At 41.6% G+C, this 18366-nt stretch overlaps 1 protein-coding gene and 1 pseudogene across 4 annotated transcripts in view; one reads left to right on the forward strand and one right to left on the reverse strand.

Moving 5' to 3' along the window:
* Nucleotides 1-7503: 7503 nt before the first annotated feature.
* The window catches only part of SPIRE1 (spire type actin nucleation factor 1), a 224313-nt gene continuing 213450 nt past the window's right edge, over nucleotides 7504-18366 (reverse strand). For all 4 annotated transcript variants that reach the window (XM_064379430.1, XM_064379429.1, XM_064379432.1 and 1 more), the window contains 5 exons: nucleotides 14829-14966; nucleotides 14171-14241; nucleotides 13602-13629; nucleotides 13372-13508; nucleotides 7504-10884 (listed from right to left, as the gene is read on the reverse strand). In XM_064379430.1, the coding sequence (XP_064235500.1) occupies nucleotides 10626-10884; nucleotides 13372-13508; nucleotides 13602-13629; nucleotides 14171-14241; nucleotides 14829-14966 (633 nt within the window). In that variant the 3' untranslated portion in view covers nucleotides 7504-10625. The remainder of the gene's footprint in view (nucleotides 10885-13371; nucleotides 13509-13601; nucleotides 13630-14170; nucleotides 14242-14828; nucleotides 14967-18366) is intronic.
* Nucleotides 11491-12085, forward strand: LOC105709065 (high mobility group protein B3-like; annotated as a pseudogene).

An 18366-nucleotide genomic window follows, 5' to 3' on the forward strand; every position in this document is an offset into this window, starting at 1 on the left:
AGGCAGGAGACTGCTTGAACCCAGGAGACAGAGATTGCAGTGAGCCAAGATCGCGCCACTGTACTCCAGCCTGGCAACAGAGAGAGAGATGGTCTCTAAATAAATAAATAAAATAAAATAAAATAAAATAAAACATGCTTGGTAGGCTGGGTGTGGTGGCTTGGACCTGTAATCCCAGCATTCCAGGAGGTCAAGGGAAGGACGTTCCTTGAGCCCAGGAGTTGAGACCAGCCTGGGCAAGGTGACAAAACCCATCTCTACTAGGAACACAAAAAATTAGCTGGGCATAGTGGTGCACCTCTGTGGTCCCAGCTATTTGGGAGGCATAGTGGGAAGATCACCTGAGCCCGGGAAGTCAAGGCTGCAGTGAGCCGTGATTGTGTCACTGCACTCCAGCCTGAGCAATGGGAGTGAGACCCTGTCTCAATAAAAAAGAAAACAAATATAAAATATGCTTTTTGGCCATTTATATGTCTTCTTTTGAAAAATGTCGATTCCTGTCCTTTGCCCGCCTTATTATGGGGGTTTTCTGCTGTTATTCTTGAGTTCCTTGTAAACGCTGGACCTTAGTCCCCTGCCGGTTGCATAGTTTGCAAATGTTTTCTCCCATTCTGCAGGTTGCCTCTTTACTGTTTCTTTCTTTTGTCATGCAATATTAAAACTTGTATGATTACTCTGAAGAGTTAATTACCACGCTTAAAAGAGGCAAGTAGTAAAAAATTAATGAGTACAAACTCTGAACTAATGAATACACCCTTTGCATTCATGAAGCAGCTTTGATGACAAGTCTCCAGCTCCCTGTTCTTCCCAGTTTGTTAATGGGAAAAGCCAGTTTGGGAGGCGGACTGTGCAGGTCACTCCACTCGTGTTCTAGTGGTGGGTAGAGCCAAGAGGAATGTGTGGCGAGTGGAATTTTTCAAGTGGGAGGTAGAAAGCCCAGACTGGCACAAGTCAACCATGCTCACATCATGAGCTGCTGACCTGGCTTTCTCCATTCTAATGAGCTATTTTAGGGCTGCAGTAATTTGTTGACTTAAAAGACACGGGGCTGTATGTTGCATTTATCTGTTGAAGTGCACAGTTAACACACCATGTCACTTGAAGACATCTTGATGGTTCCATTTTTGTATTTATCAGTTATTCTCATATCCATATTAAGCCTGCTCATCCATTCATTGATTCCCTCCACAATTATTCAGCATCTGTAAATGCCAGCAATTATTTTCAGAAGCTGGGGATACGGCAAGTGAAGCTATCTGACAAAGATGCCTGTGTTCATGGAACAATGTGGTAGAATGAGAGGTGGTGCAATGGAAAAATAAAATGCAGAAGGCATAAGCAGTGGGATGTGCTGCAGGGAGGAGTGGGAAGAGGCGATGTGAGGGAGCCACTTGGCAGGGGGAGCAGGCACGCTCTGCAGAGCCGCGGGGCAGCATCAGCGAGTCAGCAATGGGAGGAAGTGGGATGAGGGCACGACTCCCAACTCTGACCTATTCCAAGATGGAACCTTGTAGAGAAACAGGTCTGCTATGTCCTGGACACATTTAAACAGAGCTGAGACAGCCTGTCAGGGAAGAGGTTGTGGGCAATTCCTGCCAAAGGGTGGCCATGTGTTTTATCAGCTCTAAATAAAAGCCAGCCATAGAGATCAAATTTAGTGAGGAGTTCAGGCAGTGATGGAGTCTTTGGCACTGAGGGCCAGAGAGAGGAGTCTCCCCACTGGGAGCTCACTAATAAACATGGGAGATGCATATCTCAGGGATACCTGCAGTGGTGCTTACTTTCCTTGACCAAGCTGGAGAATAAGAGCTGTCTTTACTTGTTTCCTTTTAGTGCAACTAGTGTTTGCCACATATGCCAAGTGGACGAGAAGAGCCTGCTCTGTGCATGCACCCAACAGTCACCAGCTTCTCTTTTATCTCCAATAGGAAGCGCATACTATGCTGTGGGAACAAAAACGTCAGGTGCCTGCTATGGCCAAGGCAGAAAAGGTCTTTCCCTCCAAACAAGATCCAGAGATGAACTTCTGGTACACAGGGTGCTGCTAACACCAAACAGCTAATGTAAGGGGCTGTGTCCATTTTTAATATAGTCAACTCTCTGAGGTTTTTCTTTTTAATTTTGAGAGATGGACTCAGATTCTTTATAGCAACTAGTAAAACTGAATTTGCCTTTGCCTCCAGTTTCGAATATGTGCAGCACATTTTGCACTTTTCTTGATTTCATGTAGTATTCATAATCAGATTTGTCATCAACACAGAAATAATGCTTAGAAAGTATCAGTCATTTCACACTTTGGTGAAGGGCTGGCTTGGATTACATGATGTTTCTCGAGTCACGCTGGCTTGGGCTTCAAGTGGCTTGTTGCCTGTGTAGTACTGGTTGTTTCACACAGTATCCTGACTCTCCTAGTTGAAAGTGACCTTAGAGACCATCTAGTCTAACACTCTTGCTTTAAAATTGAAGAGACAAATTCATAAATGCTCAGGAGCTGTCCCACTGTTAGGTAGCTGTGTTGCTGCCATGCCAGAGCACAGTTTAGTTAGAGCCATTCCAGATACTTGAAAACTAGGAATTGCTGAGAAAGGATCTACAGACTATTTTTTTTTTTTTTTTTTTTTTGGTCATCAGGACAAAAGGGGAAGAGTGCCTACCTCTCCTTAATTCACAGACAACCTGCCTCATTGCAGCAGCTGCGAGAGCATTCCCAGCAAGGAACCCACAATATCTGTCCCTCTTGGTGGCAATATAAATGTGAACACTGAGCTGTTTCAAACATGCTGATACTTCTTCAGCTCTCAAGCCCTGAGGACATAAACTTCCAGATGCCGCACATTTCAGAAGCACTGTCCTGTCAGTTCTGGAGCACTTGCGGTCAGCTTCCATCAAACAGGCTCCAAGGCAGCCACCAGTATCAGGAGCACAGCTGCAGAGTGCCCTGCACAGCAATGGCTAATGTATTAGACACCATGTGTATGTTAATGGGATGAGCTGAAATAGTAGTGCAAACTCAGTCTTCCACGTAGCTGCATCTGAACTTTCTCAGCTCACTGCAACCTCCACCTCCCAGGTTCAAGCAATTCTCCTGCCTCAGCCTCCTGAGTAGCTGGGACTACAGGTGTGCGCCACCATGTCCTGCTACTTTTTGTATTTATGAGTTTTGATCATGTTGTCCAGGCTGGTCTTGAACTCAAGCAGTCCTCTCACCTTGGCCTCCCAAAGTGCTGGGATTACAGGCATGAGCCACCGTGCCTAGCCAGGAGTCTTTAAATGACTCATGTGTGCAATTAAGCCCTTTCCTAAAAGTAGTTTTCTTCATGAAATTGTACACTATGATTTACAACTGTACATCTTTTCCTCAATTGGAGCTGGGAAGAAAAAAGTTAAATATGTGTTACCCAAAGCTTTTCCCACTTACGGTATCCAAATTCTGTGTCTATCTGGAATACACGAAGCACAAGTCAAAGATTGTAACTTGGACTTAGTCACTGGACATGTGGATTATGAGTTGGACACATAACACAAGTGTCTTGACATAAACATATCACAGTGGAACTTCAGGGAAAGGGGCTCCTAAAAAATGTCTGGCAACTGAGGGAACAGTTTATGTAACTGGATTAATATCAAACTCAACATCATGAAATGTGTAAGATATTCAGAAGGTAAACCGTGCATTCTTAGTTAACACAAAAACACAACAACTTTCCTCTGCTCGTATTTTAGGAACATATTTGTTGAGGGATATATTCTACAAAACAATGAAGTTTGCTGCATCAATTGCATTTTCCTTTCATGAAAAATTTCTCTGTAGCATGCACTGGTGTTTGATAGCATGTTACCCACAGAATTACTTTCAAAATTTGAGTCAATCTTCTCAAACCCTGCCGCTGCTTTATCAACTAAGTATGCACTACTCTAAATCTTTTATCATTTCAACAATGTTCACAATATCTCCACCGGTAGATTTCCTCTTAAAAAAACATTGCAGCCAGGTGCAGTGGCTCATGCCTGTAATCCCAACACTTTGGGTGGCCAAGGTGGTCGGATCACCTGAAGTCGGGAGTTTGAGACCAGCCTGACCAACATGGTAGACACCAATGTCTCTACTAAAAATATGAAATTAGCTGGGTGTGATGGTGCATGCCTGTAATCCCAGCTACTCAAGAGGCTGTGGCAGGAGAATCGCTTGAACCCAGGAGGCAGAGGTTGCAGTGAGCCGAGGTCACACCATTGCACTCCAACCTGGGCAACAAGAGCGAAACTCCATCTCAAAACAAAAAACAAAAAACAAACACACACACACACACAAATAGAAAAAAAAAAAACCACATTGCTCATTCATAAGAACCAACACCTCATTAGTTTACATTTTCTCATGAGACTACAGTAGTTCAGTCACATCCTCAGGCTCCATGTCTAAGTCTACTTCTCTTGCTATTTTCACCCCATCGGCAGTTACTTCCTCTACTGAAGTCTTGGATCCTTCAAAGTGTACTTCCTCTATGGAAGTCTTGGATCTTTCAAAGTAATCCATGAATGTTGGAATGACTCTTCTTCCAAAATCCTGTTAATGTTGCATTTTGACCTCCTTCCATGAATCACCAATGTTTTTAATGGCATCTAGAATGTTAAATCCTTTCCTGAGGGTTTTCAGTGTGCTTTGCCCAGATCCATAAGAGGAATCACTGCCTATGACAGCTAAAGCCTTATGAAGTGCATTTCTTAAATAAAAGTAAAAATTACTCCTTGATCCATGGGCTACAGAATGATGTGTTAGCAGGCATGAAAACAATTCTACATCTTGGATGAAAACATCCTCGTACATCTCCAACAGAGCTCTTGGGTGACCAGGTGCACTGTCAATGAGCAGTAATATTTTGAAAGAAATCTTTTTTTCTGAGCAGTAGGTCTCAACAGTAGGCTTAAAACATTCAGTAAACCTTGCTGTAAACAGATCTGCTGTCCTCTGTTGAGGCTTTGTTAGTCATTGACAGGGTACAGGCAGAGTAGATTTAGCCTCATTCTTAAGGTCTCTAGGATTTTCCGAATGGTAAATGAGCATTGGTTTCAACTTAAGGTCATCAGCTGCATTAGTCCCCAACAAGAGCGTCAGTCTTTGAAGCCTGGAAGCCAGGCATTGGCTGTTCTCTAGCTATGAAAGTCCTGCATTGCATCTTCTGTTTCATCTGCATTGCAAATGTGTAGTGTAGCCACCTTCTTCAAGATCATAGCTAGATCCTCTGGAGAATTTGCTGCAGCTTCTACATCAGCACTTGCTGCTTTACCTTGCACTTTTGTTATAGAGATGGCTTCTTTCCTTAAACTTCATGAACCAACCTCTGCTAGCTTTCATTTTTTCTTCTGCAGCCTCCTTACCTCTCTCAGCCTTCGAACAACTGAAGTGAGTTAGAGCCTTGCTCTGGATTAGCTTTGGCTTAAAGAAATGTGGCTGGTTTGAACTTTATCCAGACCACTCAAACATTATCCATATCAGGAAATAAGGCTTTTTTCTTTTTTTAAAGATGGACTCTCGCTCTGTCACCCAGAACAGAATGCCGTGGTATGATCATAGCTCACTGCAGCCTCAAACTCCTGGGCTCAAGCAATCCTCCTGCCTTAGCCTCCTGAGGAGCTAGGATTATAGGCATGCACCACACAGCTTGCTTTCTTATCATTAGTGTTCACTGGAGTAGCACTTATAATTTCCTTCAATAACTTTTTCTTTGCATTCACAGCTCGGCTGTTTGGTGCAAAGGTCTAGCTTGGGCTTACCTCAGCTTTTGAATGCCTGCCTCAGTAAGTGTAATCATTTCTAGCTTTTGATTTAAAGTGAGACTTTAGACTCTTTCTTTCACTTAACACTTAGAAGCCACTGTAGCTGCGCGCGGTGGCTCACGCCTGTAATCCCAGCACTTTGGGAGGCCGAGGCGGGTGGATCACGAGGTCAAGAGATCGAGATCATCCCGGTCAACATGGTGAAACCCCGTCTCTACTAAAAATACAAAAAAATTAGCTGGGCACGGTAGTGCGTGCCTGTAATCCCAGCTACTCAGGACGCTGAGGCAGGAGAATTGCCTGAACCCAGGAGGCGGAGGTTGCGGTGAGCCGAGATCGCGCCATTGCACTCCAGCCTGGGTAACAAGAGCGAAACTCTGTCTCAAAAAAAAAAAAAAAGAAGCCACTGTACTGTAGGGTTATTGGCCTCATTTCCATATTGTTGTATCTCAGGGAATGGGGAGTCCGAGAAGAGGGAGAGAGACAGGGGAATGGTCAGAACACACACATTTATCCATTAAGTTTGCCATCTTATATGGTCATGGTTCATGGCACCCCAAAGCAATTACAATAGTAACATCAAAGATCACAGATCACCATAAAAGATACAGTAATAATGAAAAAGCTTGAAATGTTGGGAGAGTTACCAAAATGTGAAACAGAGACACAAAGTGTGCACAAGCTGTTGGAAAAATGCAGCCGACTGACTTGCCTGCCGCAGGGCTGCCACAAACTGTAAAAACTCAGCACCTGTGAAGCACAAGCCACACATCATGGGGTGAGACATGCCTGTGCATGGCTGGGGCAGTAGTCACCCTTGTGGGTGCACAGCGCTTCAGATGTTTTGCACTAGGACTCAGGCATAGAGTCTCTTATGTAATTTCTATCCTCAAGCAAATAATTTAAAAATCAGTTGGAGAGTGTCAGCAGGTCCCGGCATGTAGGTCTCTGGATGTCTCTGTACACAGGATAGAAACATGGTCACATGGGAATGCCAATATTGGACTGCTTATTGAGCTACGTGGGCTTTTCTGCTTTATCAGTTATGCCTCTGTGAAGCTGTGAAAGCGTCATCCATCTCTCACAGGATGTGTCTCCATATATATGACATAATAAAATGCTATATACTCTTTATATAATTTTACTCTCCTACTCATGGCTGCTTGATAACACAGCAGAGTCATTTGTGGTGGCAACATGTTAATTTTTCCAGGACGGTCCCTGTAGACTGCATTTTTTTTTTTTTTTGACATGGAGTCTTGCTCTGTTGCCCAGGCTAGACTATAGTGGCACAATCTCAGCTCACTGAAATCTCCACCTGCTGGGTTCAAGCGATTCTCGTGCCTCAGCCTCCCCAGTAGCTGGGATTACAGGTGCACATCACCACGTCTGGCTAATTTTTGTGTTTTTAGTAGAGATGGGATTTCACTATGTTGGCCACCATGTACAAAAATACAAAAATTAGCTGGGCGTGGTGTGTGCGTGTAACCCCAGCTACTGGAGAGGCTGAGGCATGAGAATCACTTGAACTCCTGACCTCATGTGATCCACCTGCCTCTCAAAGTACTGGGATTACAGGCGTGAGCCACCACGCCCGGCCTAGACTGTATTTCTTCAAAGATCAGGCTGCTGATGATAAAAGTATTTTGCCTTCCCAACCGAGATGACTTCTGACAGCTAGTTACCAATATACTTCACCGTCTTATGATAGGAACTCAACACAGAAGGTATGATGGAAAGCCATTTTATTTTTCCCTAGATAAATTTTAAAACAGGAGACTTTAATGGAAAACATTTAGTACCATCATGTCACCCTGAACGACAGCAATACCTCGACTTTTACACATGCAGGAAGCCAAGTAAAAGCCCCGTCAGTAGTACACATTTCTCTGTGGTCCTTCGACAATTTTGCATGTACAAAATTTTCTGCTATTTTGCTTTAGCAAACAGCAACATAATTTAAAACTTTTGTGTTTCCTATATAACACCTAAAATCCAGTCCTATATTAATATAGTTAGAAAAATAAAAGGCTTAAAAATTTCATAGTACAAGTTCATGGTGCTAACAACAGAATCTCTTTAAACATAAGATCATTTTAAATCTCCTACATAACCACCTTCTCATTTAATTTGAAATACTTAAGAATTAAAATCCAGTAAGATTGTTAAATTAATGTACATATCAATCATTTAATTTTTACTTGCCTTGGGAGAGTTAATTCCCACTGTTCACTGAATGAATTCCTTTCAAATATTAATAAATATATTACAGTATTTACAAGCATTCTTATGTACTCCAACACTGACAAGAGAGTTAAGCCATGGAGAGGGAAGCACAGGTTTCCTAACAGTGTGACTCCATGATGTATGGGACAAAAGGAACCAGTGTTCAGGCCTGGAGGGAGCTGAGATGAGATTAGGAATGATGGTTCAGATATGCACACATGCTCTAAGACACATCAGACTCTAGCTGAGACCAGCCAGACATTTTTTTTGTTGTTGGATTAGAAGTAAAAGCTGAACAAGAAACCAGGACAAGGAAGGAAGAACAGGAAGCTATGCCTCAATTAGAGTAGGCTAAGGATTTTAAAACCAAGCTCCACAAGCTCTTAGTGAATTACCCTATGGAAATTACCTAGAAGTGTTGAGGGGGGTGGTACAAAGAGGAGTTAAATGCAATACTTTGTTTTGGCAACAAAAAATGATAGTAATTTGATGTCTACAACTTTAACTGTGCCATGTCCCTTTTCTTACACACTTTCTGCAAATTGTTTCGTGTGAATGCACCTTCCACGTGACTTCTTTAATGCACTTGGCAAACTCTGTTAATGCTGTTGAAGAATGTATGTTCTATGATGTGATAAGAGGTGATTGTAATGCCCAACTCATCCGATACAGCATCATAAATTGAAGTGAAAGAGATTTACTAGATGTTTGCTTTGTGAATGTGAATGAAAGTCTTATTTTGGGGGTGTAGTTTCTTATTTTTTAATAAAAACAGTAGTCATTATTTTAAAAAGCACATTCTCCTAGGTGCACATTTATATACATATACAAACACCTTTTCCTCCCCCTTGTGCCCTTCCGGGTAGTCATTTTAAAAACTCAAGCCTGGGGTCATCAAGGGGGTAGATTTATACTCCCACCTAACTGTCTGGAGTATAGAGTTCAGATAGTCTCTTAGGAAGTTTTAAAAATGAGATTCACCCAGTATAATTCTTAAAGCTCTTAAACAGGGGTCTTTAAAATAATTTAAACACTTAAGTAATCAATAAGGGTTCTCTGGTGGCCCACTTTTACATGCAAATACAGACGAACTGTTAACATGCATTATTTTAGTCAACTGGTAAAGTTTATTTCATAAGTAATTTTAAGCCATTTACTAAACCATAAATTTTAATCCATTAAAAACTACTACCGGAGCAGTTTTGAGGTATTACTGTTAATTTAGTATAGAAATGTTACTGTATTTTGATGTGGTATGAAATGCAGCCGCCATGCCTCTCATGAAACGGTGCTATCATGGAGCTGACTACAGACATGTCCTATGGCTTTCAGGAAATTGTTGTGCATGTGCATTAACAGATTTTCCGAACATTAATGGCAATTTAATTGGTTGGTCATTTGTAAGCATACCAAAATAACGTATAGCCCATAGTATGGGCCAAACACACTGAGACATTTGAGGCATACAATACTACCCTCCAGTCTACTTTCATCAGAAACCCAACCTATTCACTCAAGTCCATTTACAAGGAAAACTAGTGCAGAAAGCACCCAAAAAAGTATTGCCTGTCAGCAGGTTAATTTTCTTCTAACGTTAAAAGAAGTAGATATTTTTTCTTTTAAAATTCATTTATAAAAATAAATTTCAGTTTGAGACCCTACGTAACAAATTGTGGTTTAATTTAGTCGAGATGGATGTATTATAAAGTTATGAAAAATGCAGTTGAAAACACATGAGCTCCAGCTCATTTCTACAGCGTGGCCAAGAGCTGCCACTCTACGCTGTCGCAGCCCTTCTCGTAGGTAACCAAAATGCGCTCAACTTCTTGACAAACTTTTAGCCTTCCTTTGTTCTGAAACTCCCATAAAACTTTAATTCTTAGACCGCCATTATAAAACTATTAGTAACCATAATACATTCAAGACAGGAAATGAAGACCTGTCACCCACTCAGGAGACACTGATCCAGGGCACTGGGACAACACGGCCTCAGGGGAAATAGTCACCCTTGTGGGTGCACAGCTCTTCAGATGTTTTGCACTAGAATGCAGGCATAAAGTCCCTTACGTAATTTTTATCTCCAAGCAACAATAATTTAAAAATCGGTTGGAGAGTGTCAGCAGGTGCTTCTAGGTTCTGTGCTGTGAGCCCCGAGGTCCTGGCATTGTAGGGCTCTGGATCCCTCTGTACACAGGATAGAAACACAGTCACATGGAAATGCCAATATGACTTACTGCTTAGGGCTGTGCTGACATCGGCATCTCTGTTAGACTGGTTCTCACAGGAGAAGATTTTTTTTGCCTTAGTCAGGAGATTATTCGAGGAATAGTAAAGAACTGAACTAAGGAAGAAGTTACTGGCTTCCAAAGCCACACACACACAAAAGCAAGTTTCAAACTGTTCTCCTCTCTCAGTGCAAACAAGCAACTGGCGGACCTGTCACGTATCATCAATTGATATGAACACAGCATTCAGTCTGTGGAATAATGTGATGCAGCAAAAATCTGATCTAATGCAAATTCAAGCCTATTAAATAAAACCACAGAAAGGAGAGCCAGCTCGGCTCAGTGTTCTTGCACACGGACACTGACTCTGAGCACAAAAGCAGCTGAAAGGCACGAGGCTCAGATCTCACTGATCGTCCTCTCGGAAGGGCAGTACTCCGAGGGGCCTGGCGAGGACATGTAGAAAGACTGCGTTTTCCTTTTCAATCGGGCCCTTTTGTTGGCCAACACCAGACTGCGCCGGCTTGAATTGATGATTTCCGAAATGAACTTCTTGCAGTCCACACACACCTCCATGGTGCTCCAGTCCTCCATCAACTCTTTGGGAAACTGGAGTTCTTCATCTGATTTGTCCATAGACTTAGATTTTGAGGAGAACCTGGGGGAAAAACAATAGAAAAAAAACAGAAGCCCAGCATTGTTACTTATAGGTCTACTGCAATATTAAGAAAATATGTGTTAAAAAAAGGTAAATTTGTCAAAACATCATGGAATGGATGAGTGATTTAATCATATGTTCTTCAAAAAAATTTCTTATTTGAGACAAGGCTCAAAAATGTTACTTAGAAAAGAAAGCAGGGGGCCAGGCATGGTGGCTCACACCTGCAATCCCAGCACTTTGGGAGGCTGAGGAGGGCAGATAACCTGAGGTCAGTAGTTCAAAGCCAGCCTGGCTAACATGGCAAAATATGGTCTCAACTAAAAATACAAAAAAAAAAAAAAAAAAATTAGCTGGGCGTGGTTGTGTATACCTATAATCCCCACTACTCTGGAGGCTGAGGCAGGAGAATCACTTGAACCCAGGAGGTGGAGGCTGGAGTGAGCCAAGATGGCACCACTACACTCCAGCCTGGGTGACAAGAGCAAAACTCTGTCTCAAAAAAAAAAAAAAAAAAAAGATAGAAAGAAAGAAAAGAAAAGAAAGCAAGAAACATATCTTATTAAGAAACAGGCACTGCCCAGACTATCGAACAATACAGTCAGGATGACTAAAGGTGACCCCAAGAAACCAAAGGGCAAGATGTCTGCTTATGGTTTCTTTGTGCAGATGTGCAGAGAACATAAGAAGAAAAACCCAGAGGTCTCTGTCAATCTTGCAGAATTTTCCAAGAAGTGCTCTGAGAGGTGGAAGACAATGTCTGGGAAAGAGAAGTCTAAATTTGATGAAATGGTAAAGGTGGATAAAGTATGCTATCATTGGGAAATGAAGGATTATGGACCAGCTAAGGAAGGCAAGAAGAAGGATCCTAATGCCCCCAAAAGGCTACTGTCTGGATTCTTCCTCCTCTGTTCAGAATTCCACCCCAAGATCAAATCCACAAACCCTGGCATCTCTATTGGAGGTGTAGCAAAAAAGCTGGGTGAGATGTGGAAAGTTAAATGACAGTGAAAAGCAGCCTTACATCACTAAGGTGGCAAAGCTGAAGGAAAAGCATGAGAAGGATGTTGCTGACTATAAATTGAAAGGAAAGTTTGATGGCACAAAGGGTCCTGCGAAAGTTGACCAGGAAGACGAAGATGAAGAAGATGAGGAGGAAGAGAAGGAGGATGAGGAAGGAGGAAGGAGGGAAGAGGGACGAGGGAGGAGGGAAGAGGGAAAAGGAGGGAGGAAGAGGAAGGAGGAGGGAGGAGGAGGAGGAAGAGGAAAAATAAAGAAACTGCTTATTTGGGGAAAAAAAACACAAAACTAAACTAAAAACTGTTAACGAACCTTCTAGAATTCTTGGAAAATAGGGTATTCTCCTGATTCCCAATGAACATTAGCTAACTGCAGATGGCAGGTCAGATGATAGGAAATTCAAATAAATTTATCTTAATCCCAGGACACGTCCTAAAAATTATCTTTTGACCAGTTTTCTCATCCTTTACGTATTTAACAAACAAGCCTCTCCCTCTCCAACAATTCCTGGTAGTTGTGCGATTATTTACTGGGATTCCAAGGAGCTGGAGTTAACTAGACCAACATCATAATAGATGTTTCCAGGAATGTCTGAGATAACTAGGAATCATCTACTCATTTACTATTTTAATTAAACCAAACAGGATATAAACAGGTAGTCTACAGTAGGTTCAGAGTAAGTATGGAAAACTGCAGCAGCTGTTACGTGCACTGCCTCGAGTTCACTGACAATTCACACGCAGAGGTTTCAGAGGAGGGAGCCCAAGCACAGGGGCAGATGTTTCAGGCACAAGGTTCATTCTGGGCTTACAGTTTCCTCGTCTTGCTGTCCACAGAGCCATGGCATGTGGTTGGTGCATCAAAGCCCAGCCTCTCAGCCCTGCCTGCTTGAGGCTCGAGCTGGCCTACCTCCTTCCATCTTTCTTAAGGCCCAGAACTAACCTTACCCTGCACCAAATGCAAAAGGACTGATACGCAGGTGATATTTTTTCCTTCATTTTCAGCTTTTGGCATAAAGCTTTATTTCTGCGTTTACAATAGTAAAGTCAATCAAAGCCATGGAAGAACATTGTAAACAGGATTAAACAGATTTCTTTTAAAACTAGGCAAGGAGGAAAGAAGGATGAGACTGTTACATTCCAATTTCCAACTCCATTGAAAACAAGGTCAGTTTTAAAGATGACTCTCATAGGACACAGTAAAATAGTTGTTTCTGAAGTAGAAAAAAATTTAAACTATGTGATGAAAGTATCCTTCAAAAGTAGCTAGCCATTATCCTTTGAAAAGTTACCTTTGTGGAAGTTTTGGAGATTTGTGTGCAAGTCTAAAACTGTATTAAAACCAACCAACCAACAAACTAACCAACAAAAACCTCTCGAGTCAAAACCCTAACACCCCACCGCAGTCCTCAAGAGTAGAATTCTTCTTCTGCAAAGGATGGTTTGACAACCCAGGCCCCTTGCTTACCTGGCAATGCTCCGAAGTGGCCGATGATGGGCAGTGGAGGGTTTATCTGACCTCATACTACTTTCCCCTCTTTGCAGAGCAGAAGGTCCCAGTGAAAAAATAGGAAGAGTGGAGTATGGCTTTGATGGCAGCCGCATCTATTATCCCAAATAAAACTGACAATGAGCAGTATTGTTAAAGAGGCAGTCACTAAAACAAACACAAGTATAACTGAACCAAGCTTAGCTTACCTTTTTGCAACACTGTGAGCACACCGGCCTGTACACAAAATCATAAATGTTACTTGGTATGATACAGTGGATGCAACTGGGAGTTAGAGAAGCCTATGGCAGTACAGTTGTAAATTTCTACAATAAACTGTAAAACTCTCCCTTCTTCTATTAGAACATAACAAATTGACACACTGCAAATTACCAAAAAGATAATCTACAGAACTCTTACATTGTCTCCTATAAAAGGACCAACTTACATCCGTTTGGAATTTTGTTATTTGTCTATCTGGGGATTGCATGGTAATCACATCTTTTTTGTTGTTGTTGTTCAAACATGACGTCTTATTAGAATGATCTTAGGTAAAAGAAATAACATACAGAGAAACATTTTCTAGGTTCAATATCAAATAAATGTTTGGATCCCTCTCTTGAAGAAATCAATGTTCCTAACCTGCAAGGATAGCACAAGGTAACAACTGAATGGGTCATTTCTAATTTTATTCCTGTGTAGAAAAATGGTGAAATAAGGAAGGTAATTCTCTTACAACTGTTAAATTTATCTTTTCATCAATTACAAAATACCTTACCTCTTACAGAACTGACAGGTATAAGACCAAGTGAAGAAGGAAAACCTCCTGGTTCGGCAACAAAAGCAGAGCTAAAAAATACAAATTTAAGAGGAAAAAAGAAGCATTGCCAATAGCAAATTTCCTAATATCCATGTTCGAATATGCTTAACATCTATATATGGGGGAAGCGGAATAGACAGGAAGAGGAAGATAAATCAGAAATCCTGTTTATAACAGTTGGCTCTGTGATGCTGATAATGTAGCTCTGTATTTAATTATAATTCTATTTCAAAAGATAATAAAAGGCCACAGCTCTTAAGTTTCTCCTCATCATGGAAGGTTTCTGAAAAACCCTCCTTTGTTTCTCAGATACATTTTCTTTACAGATCCTTTAAAAGTATAATGACTAAATGCACACATGATTTTATGAAGGCATATCGTTATTTGTTATGGTTGCTTGAAAACCTTCCAGTTTTGATTTTTAAGGAAAAACAAAAATGCCCCCGCTTGTGAACGAGGCAGCACAGGCACTGTCTGCTAGGATATGAACATCACACCTCCCAAATCCCCTCAAAGACATGTTGCCACCTGGCTAGCAGATAACTCCTTCAGGAGACCACGCATAGGATTGGCCATTCTTCTACTCTTCTGATCAATCAATTTTAAACAGCACTACCTTTCCTTTTTTCAAGGCGGTGTAGATGTCTTTATACTGTTGGTATTTTTCCAGCTCCGCCTTCACCAGGACCTGGCGAATATGCATCACTTCTTCCACAGTAAGAGCGAGGCATTCCACTGGGTAGCAGAATTCCTCCTGAAATTGAAAATGTCACATGAATAAGAGACTCCCACCCCCTGTTCTGGAAGTGCAAAATTTCCCTTCAGATCAGACACCTGATTAGTAGCTTCAGAGAAGAAAAGAGGTTTCCCAGTGACCATTGGGAAGAGCTGGCTCCCTCTGGGGACCACATCATTTCTAATCACACTAAGACTACAGATGGCAGAAAACATTTGGGGACTGAGTGATCGACTGAAATTTCCAATAAATGAAAGTTCCTCACATTTGCTCAGGTATTCTGACTCAAGTAACTATTCTGTTAAGCAGGGCTATATATCTATGCTTGAAATATTGAAAAAAATTTTATTCTAAACCAATTTTATGTCAGTTTTCTCCTATGCTTATGAAAAAAACATTACTTAGTGTTGTGTTGTACAATATATACCAATAGATAAAAAGTAAATCTACATTGGTCCTTTTTTTTTTTTTTGGCAACAGGGTCACATTCTGTTACCCCGGTTGGGGGCAGTGGCATGATCATGGTCCTGGGCTCAAGTGATCCTCCCACCTCAGCCTCCTAGGTAGCTGGGACTACAGGTACAAGCAACCATGCCCAGCTAATTTTTTGTATTTTTTGCAGAGATTGGGTTTCACTATGTTGTCCAGGCTGGTCTTGAACTCCTGGGCTCAAGTGATCCACCCACTTCTGCCTCCTAAAGTGCTAGGATTACAGGCATGAGCCACCATGCCCAGCCTGGCCATGTTTTTTTTTTTTTTTTTTTTTGAGACAGAGTTTTATTCTTGTTGCCCAGGATGGAATGCAATGGTGCAATCTCGGTTCACCACAACCTCCACCTCCCAGGTTCAAGCGATTCTCTTGCCTCAGCCTCCAGAGTAGCTGGGATTACAGGCATGCAACACCATGCCTGGCTAATTTTGTATTTTTAGTAGAGATGGGGTTTCTTTAGGTTGGTCAGGCTGGTCACCAACTCCTGACTTCAGGTGATCCACCTACCTTGGCCTCCCAAAGTGCTGGGATTACAGGCATGAGCTACTGTGCCTGGCTGGCCTGGCCCTGTTTTTAAAACTGGTTTGTGGTACCCAGAATAGCCAAAAGAAGATGGTTAGTAAATTTTACTGAGAAGCATTATTTAGTGATCAGTTACATCAGCACACCTTTACAAATCCTAATGATATGAGTGAAACTGGAACATGAAACTGCTAGAGCCATTTATATCCAAAAGGCAGTCTCTCCAGGCTGCCCCACAGTTCTCTAGACTTCTGATTTCTGTTCTTACTTTCAACAACTGCTAATAGTCAGCACTGGAAAGACTAGAGAAATGTAAAAGAATTTCACAATAAATATTTATGTTGGCTGTCTTGTGTTAATGGTTTCCCTACCAGCAGCTGCGGAAGATGTTGATGTAACTGATCTCACTGAATAAGAGCCTCACACCCATCCGCTCCCCATCTGGCCCCGCACTTGATTGGTGGATCTCAGAGAAAGACAGAACAGTCTTGTGCATTCGGACCCTGCCAGGCTGCAAGGGGCCATTGTGGTGCAGTGACACTGAAACTGAATGTTCTCAGCACAAACACATTATAATTCACTCCCACACACACACAACAGCATCGCTCACAGGCATTCTGGAATCCAACACGCCAGTGAGAAAACACAGGACTATGAATGCAGTCAGTTTATAGAGATTTAACAATCAGTTCTGTCTTTCAATCAGAGAAAAACAAAAATAAATCTAGGTTGCAGACTTGTCAAACATTAGCATTTTACTTAAAAAAGTAGTTTTAACTGCATTTTACTAAAAATCAATACAAAACTATCTCTGTTCAAGCTAACTTAAGGAAATTACATTTGCTTAAAAATGCTTTCAGAAAAATCCTGCGATTGAATTTTTAAGATGAGGAGCTTATTAGTATAAGAGGGCAGGTGAGTTTATTCAGAAAGATTAAGGCTCTAAGATGCTTCAAATATTCATTTAAAAAATCAACGATCACAGTTTTCTCTTTAAACAGGAACTATGTTCAGAGATGATAGGATTAAATTGGCGAGTTCGTATCTGCTCTGTTTTGCTCCAGCTTCAGAAAAGAGTAGCGTTAATTGGGAACAATAAACTGCCTTTCTGAAGGTCAGGCCATTCAAATCGTGCACTAAGTAAGTAGTGTTAGCTGAACACAACTGAATGATGGAATTTCTCAGCTTTTAATTTATTTCAGAAGTTTTGCTATTATTTTTATTCATCAGTGATGAGTATGACTAGGGTATACTTTCTGATGGCTAACTATGACAAAATGGCTACACTGCAACAAAATAACGTGGGAATCTAGCACATAACCAGGTAAACACTACTAGATTTATTATGTAGCAAATAACCAGATAATCAGATTTGCTATTGTGCATGCTAAGAAGACAGCAAACAGTACCAAATTTAACTGACTTTATAACGTGGATACCTGGGCTGTAAACCCTTCAGGCAGATGGTGATATTTTTCATTTGTAGAGATACGCTAGCATGGCACAACAGACCTGGCAGCTTGCACCTCCCTCTCTTCAGTCTTGAGTCACAAAAGGGCTTAGCAAAGCAAACTTTCAACTCACTGCTTTGACCCACATGAAAATCCAGTACTTCATGGGATATAATTTATTTATTTATTCATTTTTTGAGACAAGGTCTCACTCTGTCACCCAGGCTGGAGAACAGTGGCACGATCTTGGCTCACTGCAACCTCTGCCTCCTGGGTTCAAGTGATTCTCGTACCTCAGTCTCCTGAGTAGCTGAAATTCCAAGTACGCACCACCACACCTGGATAACTTTTGTGTAGAGATGGGGCTTCGCCATGTTGGCCAGGCTGGTCTTAAATACCTGACCTCAAGTGATCCGCCAGCCTCAGCCTCCCAAAATGCTGGGATCACAGGTGTGAGCAACCATGCCTAGCCATCATGAGATATAATTTAAATATAGTAGATTTTTGTTTGTTTTCTTGATCTTTTTAAAAAACAATTCAAGCAGACTACCCTTTAGTGAAATAATTTCCATCCGGTCAAATGCTAATGTTTTAATTTTGGAGTTTTCCCAAGGACAACAAAACTTTAATGCAACATAAAAGAAAATGATAGTTACTAGAATAGTTTTAATTATTTTTTTTTCAGTTTATAAAAATATTAATTCGACATCTCCAAAGCCAAATTAAACTTGCACAGATCTTGCAGAGCTACTACTGCTCTGGAATGTGGAGGGCACTCAAGGTTGCAGTGAGAGCAGGAGCCCTTTCCCAATACACCACTGCCTGGGGCTCCCACTGCAAGTGTTCGGCCCATCTGAGTGGCCAGACATGGCCGGGGGAAGGACCACACTAGCACAACTCTAGTTCCCTTGCTTGTCCATGTGTCAATGGGACTCCCAAATTCAGGAAAGGAAAG

The sequence above is a fragment of the Aotus nancymaae genome, unplaced genomic scaffold, assembly GCF_030222135.1.
Source record: "Aotus nancymaae isolate 86718 unplaced genomic scaffold, 86718_ANA_hifiasm-v0.15.2.pri h1tg000020l, whole genome shotgun sequence".
Taxonomy (NCBI): Eukaryota; Metazoa; Chordata; class Mammalia; order Primates; family Aotidae; genus Aotus; species Aotus nancymaae.